This window comes from Dendropsophus ebraccatus, chromosome 4, assembly GCF_027789765.1.
Source record: "Dendropsophus ebraccatus isolate aDenEbr1 chromosome 4, aDenEbr1.pat, whole genome shotgun sequence".
Taxonomy (NCBI): domain Eukaryota; kingdom Metazoa; phylum Chordata; class Amphibia; order Anura; family Hylidae; genus Dendropsophus; species Dendropsophus ebraccatus.
The window spans coordinates 29,098,861-29,117,873 of record NC_091457.1 but is presented as its reverse complement, the minus strand read 5'-3'; the positions used below and the strand labels follow the sequence as shown (position 1 = coordinate 29,117,873).

Here is a 19,013-nt window from a genome sequence, read left to right as displayed (position 1 = left end):
TCGGCGGAATCCACCCGTGCATAGAATGGTGTCTATGGCACAGGCGGAGAGGCGCACGGCCGTGAGGGCTAACAGGCGACGGAATTTATCCGCGAGAATTCCGTAGTCTGAACCCGCCCTAACAACCGAATACACTGTGCGAACATGGCCTAACGCTGAATGACGGAGCAGGTGCTGCAACCTCACTGAGGTGGCCTAAAACATCTAATTTCATTGCACAGAGTGACAGGTGTGCTAGAGAGGGAAGTAGGAAGGGTAGGTGGATCGAGGGGAAGCAATGCCTTGTGGGACTTGTAGTTCTGAGTAACTGCTCCACCACGAAGTACAACCACAAAACAAAAAAAAAAAAAAAAAAAAGAAGCTAACAGACCCAAAACTAATGGATTTTTGGTGGTTTTGGACCAGGGGGAAAGAAATATGGGGCAAACATGTGTTAGGTACAACCCCCTTGAAAGACAAGGGGGCGATTGAGAAGAAAAAAAAAAGTTCAAACGGTGGAGATAAGTCTTCTCTACCATGAGAACTGGGAACCTGTCTAGTCCAGGATCTAGTTACAGCAAAAACAGTAGCGAGACTCAAAACAGGCTTAGACAAGGTCTAAGTAACATTAATGTATATGTAAAAGTAGAGAATTTATTCCTTTCCTTCATCCATCACCTCCCTGGTTTCTGCAATAGTTGTGGTGGGAACAACATAGCCCTTGGGCCTGGTTTACACATCACAAGCCTAAAATGGCATGCAATGAATATAATATTTCAGACTTTTAGATCAGGTAAACTCTTATGGTGCGTTTACACAGAGATTTATCTGATGAATCGTTGAAGCCAAAGCCAGGAACAGACTATAAAACAGACAGCATGTCATAAAGGAAAGACTGATCTTTCCCTTTTTTTTTTTTTTAAATCTCTCTATGTAAATGCATCCTTAGAAGTGTGAACAGATGCAGAACAACACAGCAATATCAGCCCAATTGTAAACTACTTTTATTAAAAGGAAACATTTTCTGACCAGTCTTCGTTGCCCCCTTTTATTCCTCCCTCCCCAGACACCCAGGGGCCAATTTGACACAACGTTATTATTGTATGAAACAACCATTCATCCACAAGTGTGTGCACACACACATCCTAGAGCATTTACGGTTCACAACACAAGAAAGCACACAACACTTATTGCTGTTAACGCGTTTAAAGACCCTCATACTCAATAAGTCTAAACATTATGGTGGTGGTGAACTCTATATACTGCAATGGGAGGATGAACGGGAAGGAAGAGAGAAAGGGGATTGGCAAGAGCTAACACTGTGCCTCCTGGAGTGGAAAACTAGGGTCAGAATATGGAATGTGAGAGTACAGCTCGGCTAGCAGGGGTTACGGACTGTAAGGATATTTCAGCAGTAAGGCTTCTCCTGCCGCTAACTTCAGCTTGCTTACAGAGACACTGCTCCCTTCTTTCCGCTCGGGATCGGAGCTGAGAACCACTGAGCAATGCTCTGGTACATTCGCGTGTGAAATAGACACATCTGCCTCCGCTTCAGGAGCAAAGTTCACTACAGTCACAAATCTCTCATTCTGGTCCCAACTGCGCACAAAGGCCAGCGCTGTGTTAGTCTGATGAAGTAGTATGAAGTCGCCGTGAAGAAGCGACCTCTCTTTCCCACGCAGCTCACTCAGGCGCTTATAAAGGTTGAGTAAGGAAGTTTTATCTTCTTCCTGAGCCTAAAGATAGACAAATAAAAAAAATTTAATTAATTTAAAAGATCATAATTGATAGGCGCATGATACAAGACTGCAGCCATTTTAACCTTGTACTTTATTTTGCCCGACTTCAGCTGCGTTGCTAAGTAGGGCAAAGGTTGTATCCAAGAATTTCTAGACAGGATTACAAGCACACAATAGAATCAGCTGAGTCAGGGAGGGGGGGGGGAATCTCTACAGAATGTGAGGCCGCAGCTATACAGAAACTGTAGCGTTAGCAGATCTCAAAGGAGGAACAAAGAGCAAAGATAGTAGATAACACATAAGTACATAGGTTACTGTAGGGAGTAAAGGTTGCCAGGCGCACTGCCTGCATGAGTACTCATACACTAACAGACTTATTTACTTCTGTTTAAAAATATCGTCTTCCAGGACTTATCAGCTGCTGTATGTGGTGTATTCTTTCTAGTCTGACAGTTCTCCCTGCTGCCACCTCTGTCTGTGACAGGAAGTGTCCAAAGCAGTAACAAATCCCCATAGAAAACTATGGACAGTTCCTGTCACAGACAAGAGGTGGCAGAAGAGAGCACTGTGTCCATCTTGAAAGATACTACATCCTGCATGTTATACAGCAGCCCTAGGCACTGGAAGACTTGAGATTTGAGAACTCCTGTGTTGCTCCTCTCCAAGTGCCAGGAAAAACTGGATCCAGCTTTTCCAGGCACCTGGAGAAGAACGGCACTTTCCTACACATCTAAAATTGTTCAAATGTACGGAACAGATTTCTCTCAATTGAAAAAAAATAATAATAATTCTGCCACATATGAATATACCCTTAAAGTGGTTTTTCAGACAAAACACACTGATGGCCTATCCAGAGAATCAACTGCTGATAGTCAGGGATCTTTCATAGGGCACCCCCAATAATCAATTGCTTGACACCCACTCACAGTGTCACCTGGCTTTGTTCACAGGTTGCTGAACATTCATTCTTCAGTGCAGTTTACAGCTGAGAAAACTACACAACACCCAAGGCAACTATTAGGGTGCATGCAGACTATGGAATACGCGCGTAAAGGCCGCTGCATATTTAGTCGCTGGCCCCTGCTCGTGGCAGGACGCATATTTGCCCGTGCCATAAACACCATTTTATGGCCGGCACAATTCCGCTGTAAGAATTGACATGTCAATTCTTTCGGCGGAAACAGTCTGTGCCTAGAATGGAGTCTACAGCACAGGCGGAGATGCGTGCGCCTTTGAGCAGGGGCCAGCATCGAAATCTGCAGCGGCCTGAATGCGCGTATTCCATAGTGTGCATGCACCCTTACAGCTGTCACAGGAAACAAGCAGACCTTTGAGAAACCCTTTAACAATTGTAATGGTAGGCACACAGCCTTCCAAGAAACAGATAAAACTATGAAATGAGAGCATGCAGCCAAGGTTTATTCTCCTCACCTTAAAAGTAGTGTTCATGTTGAGCTCATTTGCTCTACTCACAGAGCCTTCTGAGAATCCATGATTTTTCCCATCATCCCACTGCATGTATGTTCCATGTGACGGCTGAGGAAAAGAGCATGAGTAAGTAACCATGTGCAGATAGGGGAAGATTAAGATAACTTTTTAGTTTTTACAGACACCATGTTGAGGCCTGTTCATTGGGCGTTTTTTTTTCCCCCCATTTGGGTAATCTTGACACTAAAATGAGATCACCTACCTGTCCAGGCAAATCTTTTAGACCAATCTCATCCCCGTACAAAGTTAAAGGTGTTCCCGGAAGGGTGAAGAGCAGGAGCTGATACACACGAAGCAAGTTCTCCTTAACCACAGAAGCCACGTGACTGAGACGTGGTGTGATCTATAGAGAAAAATTATACACAATATTGCTATACCATAACCACAGCAACCTGATAAAAAACAGTAGTAATTCTGTAGACCTCTCATGAGCAATGGTTGTACTTACCGCCCAGAGCATCTTGTCCTGTTCACCAGCAAAGCCTTGGTGTTTTCTTATGCGTTCTCCAAGAGCCTCACTGTCGCTGCTTAACAAATAGCTTGTGCCTAAAATGCCAGAGGTAGTGTCATTGAGGATCCCCAGTATCTCACTGTTGGCGGACTCCGTAGAAGAGAAAAGCAGCACCCTGTAACAAGAACAGCCAGTTTTAGCTCTCTATAGGAGGTCCATACAGCAGTCATCTCTCTGGACTCTTTCATACATATAAAGGATTTGGGTGTGTGTTCATGTGTTCTGAATAGAGCCTGCTAGACTCCTCATCTAACACCAAAATGATCAGGCACTTGAACTCAAACATGCCCAATCCTTTGGTCAGGTAACAGTCTGGAGGCTTGTGCCTTGGGCTTATTTTTATCATCATGATGACACCAGCAGGTTCAGCCAACTCTTTTTAGCTGTGTATATAGGGGCTTTCAGACACAAAAAACATGACATGTTCAGGTCTCTATTAGAAATCCTAGACACTCACCTTGCTTTGCCTTCTGTGCTGTGGTTAGCGGTGATGTTCTTCAGTTCCAGAAGGAGGTCGCCTGGCTGTAATGTTAGAAGAACAGACCAGCTTTAGCACTGAATGAAGGTTGTAGTATAACGAGCACCCAAAAAATAGGCAACCAGACTTACATTCAAGATTTTCTCAAATCCACTTAAGTAAATTCCTCCTACGCCGTGTCCAAACCAGAAATCCATAGCACCCTGCAGCAAAGAACAACAAAGTTAGGGTCTATATACACGTCCACTATATGTGGTCCGTACACAGACAGTATACTGCGGACCGGACCTCAAACGTTCATAATGATGCTGGGAGCTCAGAAATTCAATATTTGCACTACTGTACTGACACTGTAGCGTGAATATTTGAACAATTTCAGACCTCTTCCTGCTTTTAGGACAAGCACTCACTACAGAACCTGCTGGCTCGGCCAATCTATATCAATGCAAATATGTCTCATCTCGGCCAGTGACTGGTTGCAGTGAGTGGTCGTCTTAGGCTGGGTTCACACTGTGTTTTTGCAATCCGTTTTTTTCTATTTTTTTTGTGCAAAAAAACGGATGAAAAAAAAACGAATGGATCCGTTTTTTTTAACGGACACAAAAGTAGTGTCAAAACGGATGCACACAAATGCATCCGTTTTTTTTCATGTTTTTTGCAAAAAACAAATGAAAAAAAAAAAACGATTCAAAAACGCAGTGTGAACCCAGCCTTAGAAGCAAGAAGAGGAAGGAGGACAAAGAAAATAGAGGATGCTTGTGTTTTTTTTTTTGTTTTTTTTTGACACTGCAATTTCCCTTTAAGGGTAGGTTCACACTACGGAATCTGTGTGGATAAGTTCTGGTTTGTACTCAACAGCAGCGCACCTATTTTCCGGCTCCTTAGACAATTCTATGGCCGAAAAAAAAGACAATGTCAGTTCTTTTAGCGGAACGCGGAATCCACCCGGCCAAAGAACGGGGTCTATGGCACGGGCAGATATGCGTGCCGCCGTAAAAGGGTATGGGCCACGGTATCAGTCGGAACTTTACTGCGTGGATTCCGTAGTCTGAACCTACCCTTAGGGTCCTACTACACGGGCCAAGGAGGGCCTGATCAACGATGTAAACGAGCGCGATCTGCTAGATCGCCGCTCGTTTACCTGTCCAGGCTTCTTCTCCGCGCTGTCTTCATCCCCGGGTCCCGCTCGTCTATCTTCAGAATGGCCGGTCAGCTGACAGGCCACACTCAGCCAATCACAGGCCGCGGCAGCCCCGGCCTGTGATTGGCTGAGCGCTCTGTCAGCTGACCGGCCATTCTGAAGATAGAGCGCGCGGGACCCGGGGATGAAGACAGCGCGGAGAAGAAGCCTGGACAGGTAATGTATTACTGCTGCTGCTTCTCAAATTGTCGGTCGCCCGCTGCGCACCGCTATTGAACCGCAGCGATGCGCGGTGGGGGAACGATGACACGATCATCGGCTGATCGTTCTCTCTATTCCGAGCGATAATCGGCCAAATCGGGCCGATCATCGTTACTGTGGAATAGGGCCCACACGTACAGGATTCACAGCAGATTTGATGTTGGTAATTCAAAGTAAATCAAATCTGCTGCGGATCCTGTATGTGTGAACGCAACCTAAATAGTGATAAAAATGGTCTCGCTCACCTGGATTTCTGTAAGCAAGAGGCTGCCCGTTTTATTAATCTCATCGTTGAACCAGACGTTTTCGCCTCGGAAATTGGGGGTAAGGTCCAAAACTATCTGAATGCCTGAAAAATGGAAACCCTGTTAGGTAATCGGCCAGAGACAAGATCTAGCCCCAGTATAGAGTAGGTTATGTGGACGGTACTACCAGCAGCTACATCAGTGATACCACCCCTCTAAGGAATCAATATAGAACATTCACTTGACCCTCTGACTTACTTTTCTTCCGAGCTGCTTCCAGCAAGTTTTTGAAGCTTTCTATGGTGCCGTATTTCTGGTCAATTTCCTTGAGCCTAGTTCCAGAAGGATCGTCTTTTTCATTGATGTGTAGGGGTCCTATCACCAAGCCCTTTACTTTTAGGGTGCTGAGAGAGTCCAGGCGTTGCTGTATTCCTAGACATTAATAAAACATGCAAACTATTGGTAGAGGTCCACAAAAACTCCCAATAATATTACAACAGCATCTACAGGGTTAATGGGTTCTCCCTGGATTAATAGTCTCTTCTATATGTTCAGTGGGGGTCTGACCACTGGGACCATCGATCAGTCATTTGTCTTGGAGACGACTTTGGGACCATCGCAGTCTTAGGTCAAGCACACGTGCGGTCATCCCATTCACTCTGGGGACAAGCGGCCTCTGTCCCAGTCATTGATCGGGAGGGCCGGACCCCGGATCAGCTTGGCATCTCCTATCTTCATTGAAGTCTGTGTGTTGCCATTTCTATAGTATCTTTCTGGGTAAACAGAAGTTTATCCCAAGTCATCCCTATACACAGGATCGGTGAGAGTCCGGACTAGAATCACAAAGAACAGACCTCAAATTTCCCAGAGTCAATGAAGCAGCAACAAGTGGGAAAAAGCTGATCGCATCCTTTGTGCAGCGGTAAAATATCTCTCTATCAGATGCACCAGTAGTCCCGTCCCCCTCTGCACCTAAACAACATATATGCATATGGCTTAAAGTGTCACCGTGTTTCATTTTTTTTATTTTTTTTGCAGAAATCAATAGTCCAGGCGATTTTAAGAAACTTTGTAATTTGGTTTATTAGGCAAATATGCCATTATCTGCATTGAAAAAGACTTTCCCCAGCCCCCCGCCCCCCTCCTCTCTCTCATTCACTGCTGATCAGGAAATCTCGAGCCCTGTGTAACCTATGGAGAGGGGAGGGGGGAGGCGGGAGATCAGTCGGCAGCAGAGAACAGAGGATTATTCAGAGGTCATTGCTGACTTCAGAGGAGATAGCCTGGTGATGTAGCTGTAAATTAACTCTTTGTTGTCCTGTTTTGGTGCCTCATCTCCCTCCATAGAGAACAATGAAGACGGGGGGAGAGCTTCAAACTGCTTTTTTATAAAAAAAAATACATTTTTCAGCTAATAAACCCAATTACAAAGTTTCTTATAAATTGCCTGTACGATTGATTTCTGCAAAATAAATTTAAATGACAGGTACACTTTACACCCAATATGGTGGAAACAGCACCAAGATGGAGGTAAGAAATTCACCTTCACCCTCAGCGCTGTGACACTATAGGGAGCTATCAGCAGGTGGGATACACAGAGGTCCCAGCCTCACACCATGACCTATGCTCAGGGTCAGTAGAGGCAACAGGTGTCAAGGACTCAGCTGATGCAACCAAGTGTGCGGCCCAGCAGCAGCTTCCGGTGACGTCAGCCTGGCAGCAGCTTCCGGTGACGTCAGCCTGTCATTGTGCCGGCTCAGCACGGGAATGCCGCACTGTATGAACACGTCCCTCTCCGTCCTCACCTGCCAGATCCCCGATGCCGTCGTGGTGCTCGGCGTCCTGGAAGGTGGCGGGGTCCCCGATCTGGTAGAGCGGCCCCTTGTTCCACCACTCCATGGCGGGCAGCGGGCGGCAGCGCGGAGCCTGCACGATGATGACCACGGCCCCGGCCAGCATCCCGGCCCAGCCCAGCCAGAAGAGGACGAGCAGCGCCCAGCGGGCCCGCACCCAGCCCGGGGTGCCCGCCACCTTCAGCAGCTCCTCCTTGGACAGTCCGGTGAACTTTACTGCGCGGCGGCCGCCCTCCTCGTCCTCGTCCTCCAGCTTCACCTTCACCACCCCGTTCTTCTCGCCGCCCACGGGGGACTCTCCGGCCCCGGCGGCCATTGGCTGCTTCTCGGGATCGATCTCATTGAGCTCCACGTCCTTCATGTCTAGCGCCGTGTCCTGGGTCATGTCTGGAGGAGAGACAAGACGGACATAAGGACCGGTGCTCTGGCCCCTGTTCACACACAAATACACATATGTGTCTATACAGTACCTGCTGTTACCTGTACGCGTCCTGCCGCTCCGCTATAGCCTAGTGTCTGACCGGCGGCGCCGGGGCTCCGCTATATAAACGCCGCGCCCCGCCCCTCTCCGTGCAGGCCCCGCCTCTTATTCTTACAGCACACCAGTAGAGATGGTGCAGGACGCCTGATGCAATAACGCAAGACCCGGACGGTGTTCTCTGCGGCACCGCACCGGTTAGGATGTAACCAGTCACCTACTATGCCGGCCAGCAGCCGTGCGGAAACCCTATAGACGGTGTAGTGATTGTATAATGGAGAATCCCGGAATAGAGAGACGGCGACACACAGATCTCAGGCCCTGTTCACTCCATGATGTGTCAGAAGTACACTACATACCCCGTCATGTGTCAGTACACTACATACCCCGTCATGTGTCACTATACTGCATACCCCATGATGTGTCAGTACACTACATACCCCGTCATGTGTCACTATACTGCATACCCCATGATGTGTCAGTACACTACATGCCCAGTCATGTGTCACTATACCGCATACCCCATGATGTGTCAGTACACTACATACCCCGTCATGTGTCACTATACCGCATACCCCATGATGTGTCAGTACACTACATACCCCGTCATGTGTCAGAAGTACACTACATACTCCATGATGTGTCACTATACTGCATACCCCATGATGTGTCAGTACACTACATACTCAGTCATGTGTCAGTAGTACACTAAATACCACATGATGTCTCAGTACACTATATACTCCATGATGTGTCACCACGCTATATACTCCATGATGTCTCAGTATACTCAGTACACAGGTCCGCTCAGCCACTCAGTGAAGGAGACGGGATCCGTTTCAAGTCCGTTTAGATCCCGCCTCCTTCACTGAGTGGCTGACGTCACGTCTCGGGCCTCGCGTCAGAGCGCCGCAATGCGGGAGCCGCCGCTGGAACCGGGGAGGTGAGTAGACGTCTTTTCCCTCGGCCACCTCCTCCCCGGTCTCAGCAAAAAAGTAAGTTCCCCCCCGCTGGTGTACCCCTTTAATAAGTCATCTCCAGACCATGGTTTCTATGTCTCTGTTTCCTGTGTAGTGGCAGCACTGGTGTACTGCAGGCTACACAGGGAATTGATTTTTATTTTCTTGTTTTCAAATTAACCAGTGTCAGAAAATTATACAGATTTGTAAATTACTTCTATTTAAAAGTCTCAAGTCTTCCAGTACTTATTAGCTGCTATATGTCCTGCAAGTGGTGTATTCTTTCCAGTCTGACACAGTGCTCTCTGCTGCCACCTCTGTCTGTGACAAGAGCGGTCTAGAGCAGTAGTAAATCCCCATAGAAAACCTCACCTGCTTTGGACAGTTCCTGTCATGAACAGAGGTGGCAGCAGAGAGCACTGTGACTGAATGCCACTTCCTGCAGGACATAACACCGCTGATTATTACTGGAAGACTTGAGATTTTTGAATAAGTAAAAAGTAATTTATAAATCTGTATAACATTCTGGCACAAGTTGATTTGTTGGAGTACCCCTTTAAGCACATGGCATAGCCTTGTATGTGCGAGGCCCCGGGTTCAATCCCTGGCATCTAGACTTTTATAAAAAAAAAAAAAAAAAAAAAAAACTCAACTCAAGAACAAGAGGACACAGTGAGAGGTTAGTTGGGGAAAAGATCAGAAGCAACATGAGAAAATATTACTTTACTGAAAGAGTAGTAGATACTTGGAACAAACTTCCAGCAGAGGTAGTTGGTAAATCTACAATAACAGAATTTAAACCTGCCTGGGATAAACATATATCTATCCTAAGAAAGGAAATAATAAAAGGGCAGACTAGATGGACCCAGTGGTCTTTTTCTGCTGACAATCTTCTATGTTTTATGTCCTATTCATATGGATCCTACATCCCACAGAAAACTCAGTGTATATCTTTTTATGAGGAAGACAAAAGGTAGAAAGCTTGAAGACCTTTATGGCAGCTCTATTACGGTTCTGAGCAGGAACCCTTAGGGCCCTTGCACACTGAGTAAAAGAGGCGGAATTTACAAGCGGAGTCGGTGCAGCGGATTCCACTTGTATTATTGCTTCAATGGGATTTCTGGTGTGCCTCTGTTCTCTGCTCAAAGAATGAACATGTTCATGTTGGGTGGAGCAGACGCACAAGAGAAATCCCATTGAAGCAATAGGACAGGCAGAATGACAAGCAGAATCCACTTTTAAATTCTGCTTAGTGTGGAAGGACCCTTAGTGTGTGCATACATGTTGCAGTCAAGTTGCAATGTGTGTACCTTTAAAGTGACTGTACCACCAGGCCCAGGCAGAAGCCCCTCCATGAATTGACTCTATTAGAATCAATGGAACCCTATCATAGAGGGTCTAGGGTTTCCTCCCACTAAGGGTGGGTTGGCCGCCTCCAGTGCTTCAGCCTGGGCCTGGTGGTACAGTCACTGTAAAGGGTTTGTCCAGCGAAAATCTTTTTCTTTCAAATCAAGCGGTGTCAGAAAGTTATACAGATTTGTAATTTACTTCTATTAAAAAATCTCAAGTCTTCTCATACTTATTAGCTGCTTTATGTCCTGCAGGAAATGTTGTTTTATTTTTAGTCTGACACAGTGCTCTCTGCTGACATCTCTGGCCAAGACAGGAACTGTCCAGAGCAAGAGAGTTTTTCTGAGGATTCATAAAATGAAAATAAAACAACATTTTCTGCAGGACATACAGCAGGTAATGGGTATGGGAAGATTTGAGATTTTTTAATAGAAGTAAATTACAAATCTATATAACTTTCTGATATCAGTTGATTTAAAAGAAAAAGATATTCGCTGGACAACCCCTTTAACGTGTCACAGTTGCTTCAAATAAATTTTAACATGTAAAAAGTTTTGATCGCTCCAGGTCTGAGTGTTCAGAACCGTACCAATCATAAGAACAAGCCGAGAGAAGTCTGCACTCAGCGCGTCCTCTCTCGGCTCGGTGTCACACGATGGGTCAGGCTCATAATGTAAGTCATATTTCGTTTTATTAGACTATATAGGTATAGAGCATTGATTCTGTACTACTTACCTGAGAGAGAATCGGGGGACTGTAAGATGTCATATTGCTTTTGTGAAATGTGCTGACTATACATCTTTGAGTAGATGCTGGTAGTGCAGCTATTGTCATGTTATTGTGCACACTTTTGTACAATGCTCCGTATTGACTCAAAGGGCCGTTTATGAGTGTTTCGTAAAGAATTTTCATGACAAAATTAATAAAAAATACTGTAATTTTTTTAAATGAAATTACACTGCACAAATCTGAGACCGCCCTAGGAAAATATTCGGTGTGAACATAGCCTTAGTGTAAATTCTCACAGGTTGGAATTGCTTACGATTTTTCCTGGAAATATGTGCCAGAGAAAGTATATCACATGCATTGATACAGTACCAAACAAACCCCCAATAAGGCAAGGGAACGTGTAATACCTCTCATGCTCCCGTAATCCACACGAGGGGCCATACACCTTCACTGGTAGAGATGAGCGAACGTACCAAAAGATTGGTATTCCACTGCCTGGAGAAAGTGGATGCAGCCCGAGGACTGCTTGAAAAACATGGATACAGTCTGACGGGATTCAATTGCCAATTGTACAGGTTCATGCAAACCCAAACTTTTATCAGGTTCGCTCATTCCTATTCAATAGCTGTCAGCTGAACATCCCTTCTGGCATCACACCCATTAAGCTCCATTTACTTTAAGGGTACAAACACACACGGCTTATACGCTGCGTATTTACTGCTGCGATACGCAGCAGATTAGATCTAAATAACTGAACACAGTATCAAATCTGTTGCGTATCTGCTGTGTGTGTTTGTACCCTTAGGGTACAAACCCACTTGCCGGATCTGCAGCGAGTCTCCTTGCTGCGTTTTTGCAGTGAGACACTCGCTGCAGATCCCAGCCCTATACTTTCATTAGCAGAGAAACTCGCAGCAGGGATGTACATCCCTGCTGCGATTTTGTCTGCAGCCCTCCCCATTAACCCCCTAGCCGCCGGACATTATACATTACCGGGTCCCCGTTCCTGCTTGCTTCGGGGCTCCCGGTGTCTTCACGGCCCGCCCGGCTAATCATTGGCCGGGCAGAACGTGCCGGGAGCCGCCGAAGCAAGCAGGAGCGGGGACCTGGTAATGTATATCCTGCCCGCCCCCCCTGCAGCCCTGATCGCCCTGCCCTACCGCAGCGCACTGATTGGCCGGGCGGGCCGTGAAGACACCGGGAGCCCCAAAGCAAGCAGGAACGGGGACCCGGTAATGTATAATGTCCGGCGGCTAGGGGGTTAATGGGGAGGGCTGCAGTCAAAATCGCAGCAGGGATGTACATCCCTGCTGCGAGTTTCTCTGCTAATGAAAGTATAGGGCTGGGATCTGCAGCGAGTCTCGCTGCAAAAACGCAGCAAGGAGACTCGCTGCAGACCCGCCAAGTGGGTTTGTACCCTAAGGGTACAAACACACACACCGTATACGCAGCCTATTTACTGCTGCGATACGCAACAAATGCGCAGCAGATTAGATCTAAATAACTGAACACAGCATCAAATCTGCACCACCAAATCTGCTGCGTATCTGCTGCGTATACGGTGTGTGTGTTTGTACCCTAAGGGTATAAACCCACACACCGTATACGCAGCAAATACGCAGCAGATGTGATGGTGAAGATCTAATCTGCTGCGTATTTGCTGCGTATCGCAGTAGTAAATACGCTGCATATACGGTGTGTGGGTTTATACCCTAATGGAACTGAGTTTCAAAACCCCACCCAAACTAGAGACAACAGTAGGGGGAAAGTGGCCATGTTTTTGTAGAGCTGGATAACCCCTTTAGGGTAGCTTCACATGTACCGTATCGCTTCGTTTTTATCGCTGCGTTTTTGGTGCGATTTTTACATGCAAGTTTTGATTTTCACATGACGCTGCAAGTCGGCTAGGTCCTGGCAGATTACTGTCATTACATACACGCAGTGGTCTGAACGACCGCTGCGTGTATGTAAATCTGCCGGCCGCTTAACCCCTTCTGATGCCGCCCGCTCCAGCTCTGTATACATTACCTGTCCTCGCTCCACGGGGTCCCGGCGTCCTGTTCTCCCTCCCGGCCAATCAGTGGCTGCGGCAGGGCAACACACTGATTGGCCAGGCGCAAGAGCTGGACACCGGGACCCTGTGGAGCGAGGAGGTATGTATACAGAGCGGGAGCAGGAGGCGGCCGGCATCAGAAGGGGTTAAGCGGCCAGCAGATTTACATACACACAGCAGCCGTTCAGACCACTGCGTGTATGTAATGACAGTGATCTGCCAGGACCTGCCAGACTCGCAGCGTTATTAACGCTGCGAGTCGGTAGGTGTGAAGGCACCCTTAAAGTTCAACTGCCTGATCCTTGTCTCCCCTGACGTCATCTGTTGGAGAAAAGTCAGGAGGCAGTGAACACAGGTTTTCCAGACTTCGCAGTGCTCTGTAACATTGCCACACACTGTGCATGGGACTGTTGAAGCAATAACTGGCAGTGACTGGAGGGGTTTAAGTTTTATTTTTCCCCTTAATCCCTGGAATACCGCTGTAACAAACATATAGCACTGTAGAAATCTACTCCGTTCCCTGCCTGGAAAGCCTCTGTGTACATAATACGGGGGCCTTGGGAGGGAGAGCTGTCTTTCATAGAAATTGAAAATTGAGCTGCTCTCTTCTTCTTGAAGAAAAAAGGGGTTATCCAGGCTTAGAAAACCATGGCTGCTTTCTTCCAGGAACAGCACCTCTCCTGTCCTTAGCTTGGGTGTGGATTTTGCAGCTCAGTTCAATTGAAATGAATAAAGCTGATGTGTAATTACCACACACAACCTGAAGACAGTGGTGGTGCTGTTTTTGATAGAAAGTAGAGGTTCTTTTTCTAATGCTGGATCAACCCTTTAAGAGAGCAAAAGAAAAGCTATATATACTAGAGATGAGCAAACCGGGTTCGGGTTCGAGTCCATCCGAACGATCGGTATTTGATTATCTGGGGCTGCTGAACTTGGATAAAGCTCTAAGGTTGTCTGGAAAACATGGATACAGCCAATGACTATATCCATGTTTTCCACATAGCTTTAGAGCTTTATCCAACTCCAGCAGCCACCGCTAATCAAATGCCGAACGTTCGGGTTCGGATGAACTCAAGCATGCTCGAGGTTTGCTCATCTCTAATATATACCCTTGGAACCTCTGTAGGGATATATTCACATGTTGTGGATACGCTGCAAATTTCTTGCAGATATTGATGTAAATTAAAGGGGTACTCCGGGCTGGGGTTATTTTTTTTAGGGTATGACCGGGGAAGGGGTGGAAATAGAGGCCGCCAGTCACTTACCTCCCCGGTTCCAGTGACGGGTCCTGGATTGCGCCGTTGCGGTCTTCCGTCCTGCAGCTGCTTCCAGGTCTGAGCAGCGGCTTGAGACATGACGTCTCAAGACAGCTCAGCCATTCCGCGGTCGTAGTGGAGTTCTGCCTCAGCTGCTGAATAGCTGAGCTGCCTTGGGAAGTCATGTCTCAAGCCGCAGCCCAGACCAGGAAGCGGATGCGGGGTGGCGCGATTCCGGCCCCGGCGATGGAACCGGGGAGGTAAGTGCCTGGCGGATTTATTTCCACCCCTTCCCCGGCCATACCCTAAAAATAATCCCAGCCCGGAGTACCTCTTTAAGTATACATACAGAACTTACACCAGCATAATAAATGATGCTATGGATTTCAGATGTAATGCTGTGACACAGCTGTATACATCTAGGCATCTCACTAGTTGTTTTTCACTGTGAATGGTATCGTTTAGCACAGGATGGAAGATATATGACGTTTTCCTGTACAGGATTCAGCAACACAGATCATGTGTCCACATGTTTTCATATGAATCTAGCAGCAAGGATAGTAAACATGTTCCTGAGATGAACTCGAATCAGATTGCAGAACAATCTATAATAAGACTTAATACTGAGAAGAAGGAGGCACACAGGACACTGTTTACAGCAGACGTTCTGTATGGGCAACACTTCCAACAGCCGTGAGAACACTAGAAAATAAGGGCCACATAACAGCCCGGGGCCACTGCTCAATGTTCAGTCAGCAACAATTTTGTTTTGTAGGATTCCCTATGTTTAATGTTCTGTATGATACTGTTACAAGAAATAACAAATATCTGTAGAGAGTGAGGAGTGTTATTTATACCACGAGGAGAACGCCGTAACTTGATAACGATAGACCCTATTCACACATTCGTATGCAATACATTTAAATGGCCCTGTTCACTCGTCCGTATGGGGACGTGATCCATGCCGCAGAAGAAAAAAAAAATAACAGGTCCAAGTACCAACCTGCAATTGCAGCACTGATCACTATCATCTATGTCAAAGAATATATTACCGCAGCATTTCAATATAGATGAAAATAGGTGAAAAAATTTATTTCAAAGCATCACACAGTACAGCAGCGACGTTTCGGTCATACAATTCCGACCATTTTCAAGCTAGTGATCACACCACACTCTAGTAGGGTATATACATGTGTACATAATAATTAATTCAGTGCACCAAATTCAGTGCATCAAAGCAATCAATTGTATATACAGATAAAAATACAGTGTAAATACATCAAATTCATGATGAATATATAAAATACTTAAAGGATACCTGTAACCCCCCCGTGCCGGGGTGACAGGCTCCCGACCCCCCGTTAGAGCGCCCTAGTAAACTACAAACCACACACAAACTACCCCACCTGATGACCATCCCTCCCCATACACTACCCTACCTGACCCTTCCACACACACACTACCTCACCTGACCCATCCCCACACACACACACTACGCCACCTGGCCCCATCCCTCCCCTCCCACACACTACCCCACCTGACCCATCTGCCTCCCACCTGCGCGCTGGAGGCAGCAGCAGCAAGACTGGGCTGGAGGGCGGCACCGCTGTGGCCGGCTATACGCAGCTACTGTGCCGAGTGATGTCACAGTAGCTGCGTCCGGGTGGTACATGGGTCGGGGAATACGTGGTGGGGTCAGGCCGCACTGTAGGGCCGCGGGGCTGCTTTAGAGTTTGCATGCGGCCGCATACTTTTCGGTAAGCGGCCGCGTAACAGCGACTATGGCTAGGTTTGACATCCCACTGCGAGCACGTAACTGACAGCCCCGCTAACTGCGGGGCGCGCTGATTGGCTGAGCGGGACGTCCAGCCGAGAACCCCCTGAAGCAAGCCAGAGTGTGGAGCAGGTACAGTATGCTCCAGCTGGCGGGGGGTTAACGGGGCTGTCAGTTACATACTCGCAGCAGGATGTCAATCCCACTGCGAGTATGTCCTCTCATAGAAACCAACAGAAGGGGATCTGCAGCGGATCCGACCTGTGTGTTTGTACCCTAAGGGTGCCTTCACACACACCGGATCCAGTGTCAATGCATCCCTATGAGAATACATACTCGCAGCAGGATTTACATCCGCGAGGGCGGCCGGAGCATATTTGAGTATCAAATAAGAGCCATTGTTTTACAGACCTTGGCATTCTTGATTCCAATGACAGTCATTGGTACATTATTCAAGTTTAGGTTTGAAATGGCGCTTTTTAACACCATTTTGGGTGCGACTATTTTTAAAATTCCATTTAATGTTGTGCAAATTACGGTAAAAGGACGGTCAAAGAAAAAAAAAAATCTGTGTAAACAACTTAAAATATCCTGAACATTAATTTGATGGCTGCTGCGAACAACGTCTGTTATTGTATGAACTAAAGGCCATTGTTTCTATAATCCAATGGAAATCACTGAAGACAGAAAAGGGACGTTATTTCAATCAAAAAGGCTGTGTGAACATGGCCTAAAGATATCCATACACAAGAGCACAACAGAGAAACTGGGAACGGATGACTATTGTGCCGACTGTTGATCCGACCATTTGGAAAGCAGAATGGCTTACGCAAGACTAGGGGTTAATGTCTAGAAGAGCGGTGGAAATGACAAACTTTGGGCTCTGTGGACCCATTTAACTCTATTCTTACACAATGGGGCACAGTTATGGAAACTGTGTAAAAAATACACTGCTGCCCTTACTAACCAATCACTTTGCTGCAACTGGTTGCTACAGGCAACAGAGCTTAGCTTTCAAACAGTACTGATACATGAGACAACCAATTACTGTGCAGCTTTCATTTCAAATTCTACCCTAGCACAATATAAGCTGCTCTGTGATTGGTTGCAGTGACGGTTTTCCCTCAGTCTTCTAATACGTCTGCTACAGGGAAGCAGTGAGGGACACAGAGCACAACGCTGCATCCACACTCACTAGATCTCCGCGCTTCTCCGCCGTCCCGAGGCAGCAACACGTCAGAACTTGTTGTGCTGGGATAACATTGGGGGAGGGGGCGCCATGTTTACACGATACATGTGACCCGTCCTGCTGAGCCACATCCAGGAATTCATAGAGGCGCAGATGTAACAACACCCCCCGCCTGCAGCTTCCCCGAAAACAATACTGAGTGACTGTCACATATGGGAGGGGCACGGCATCATTCTTCGTGCCCCTCCATGGTTGGGAAGCCTGCCCGTCTTCATCCTCCCTTGTTTTCCTCTCCTCGTTAACGCCACGCCCACCGTCTCAGAGCGGATTAAAATGGCGGCGTGTGGGAACGTGAAATGGCGGCTACGCGGTTGCAGTAGATTAATGTGAAGTGAACATATGACTCAGAGTAATGACGCAGGTTCTAGCCCAGGCTCTCTAGCGTTAGCTGAACTACAACTCCCATCTTTCCCTGTGGAGCAGTGGTATACTGTGTTTATGACAGGAGCTGCTGTATAACCTTTACTATTAAATAAAAGATATATCAGTGTGGTGTCTTACACTGGAAAGCCATACAGACTACTGTTACAGCGACTATGTTCACCTCTAATATGTACCACAACTGTGAGTATTCCCTAAAGCCATGTTCACACGGTATAAAAACATCCGCAAGGTCAAACAACGGCCGATGTCTGAGATGTTAACCCGGCTGATACTGCAGTATCGTGATGAACATCCCTTTATTCTAAATGGAATGTGGGCACATTCGGTTGTTCCTGCGCTCCAATTTGCCATAGACCCGAGTGTACATTACGTCCGGGAGCCGTACTTTACACTGTGAGCACAGGCTATCTTGCATGGTCGCTGTTCACTGAATAGCGGCCGCACAAAATAGACCTGTCAATTATTTTGTGCAGCCACAGAGAACCACGGCCGTAGTGTATACAGGGTGTATGTAGTACGCCCGTGGTTCCATAGACTGCTATTCAATTAAGCAGTGCTGTTAAACAACAACGGCCAAATACACTGTGTGAATGTGGCTGTGAAAGGGTGTGTTCACACATAGTGGAATCACAGTGGATTTCACACTGCAAGTTGGCACCGAAATCCGCTGCAATTCCCGTACTGTTAGGGTACAAACACACACGGCATATACGCTGCGTATTTACTGCTGCGATACGCAGCAGATTAGATCTAAATAACTGAACACAGAATCGAATCTGCTGCGTATACGCTGTGTGTGTTTGTACCCTTATGGTCCTTTTACACGGAACGATAATTTGCCCGATCGCACGATTAACGATTTTGAATGAACGATTTTTTTTTTTATAACGATCAGCGTTTAAACGGAACAATACATCGTACGGAAAAATCGTTATGCGATCGTTTTAGCCTATCTCACACTATCTCGTTGAAAGACTGTTTACACTGAACGATCTGCAAATATTTTGCGAACGACCAACAATAATTTGAGAACATATTGAAAGATCAAAATGAACAATTTCTCGCTCGTCGTTTGATCGTTTGCTG

The 19,013-nt window shown here is 46.7% G+C and overlaps 1 protein-coding gene across 2 annotated transcripts; it reads right to left on the bottom strand.

Annotated features, from left to right (window-relative positions):
• Positions 1–959: 959 nt before the first annotated feature.
• Positions 960–17,729, bottom strand: SLC3A2 (solute carrier family 3 member 2). Of its 2 annotated transcripts, none has more exons than XM_069965381.1 (10): positions 17,490–17,729; positions 7,648–8,082; positions 6,101–6,274; positions 5,843–5,946; positions 4,327–4,398; positions 4,175–4,239; positions 3,655–3,832; positions 3,409–3,549; positions 3,150–3,254; positions 960–1,715 (listed from the first exon to the last, which is right to left on the bottom strand). In XM_069965381.1, the coding sequence occupies exons 2-10, from the start codon at positions 8,078–8,080 to the stop codon at positions 1,368–1,370; spliced, it is 1,620 nt and encodes a 539-aa protein (XP_069821482.1). In that variant the 5' UTR covers positions 8,081–8,082; positions 17,490–17,729; the 3' UTR covers positions 960–1,367. The 2 variants fall into 2 exon arrangements, with proteins under 2 accessions (XP_069821482.1, XP_069821481.1); XM_069965380.1 differs by lacking the exon at positions 17,490–17,729 and adding an exon at positions 8,166–8,806.
• Positions 17,730–19,013: the final 1,284 nt, after the last annotated feature.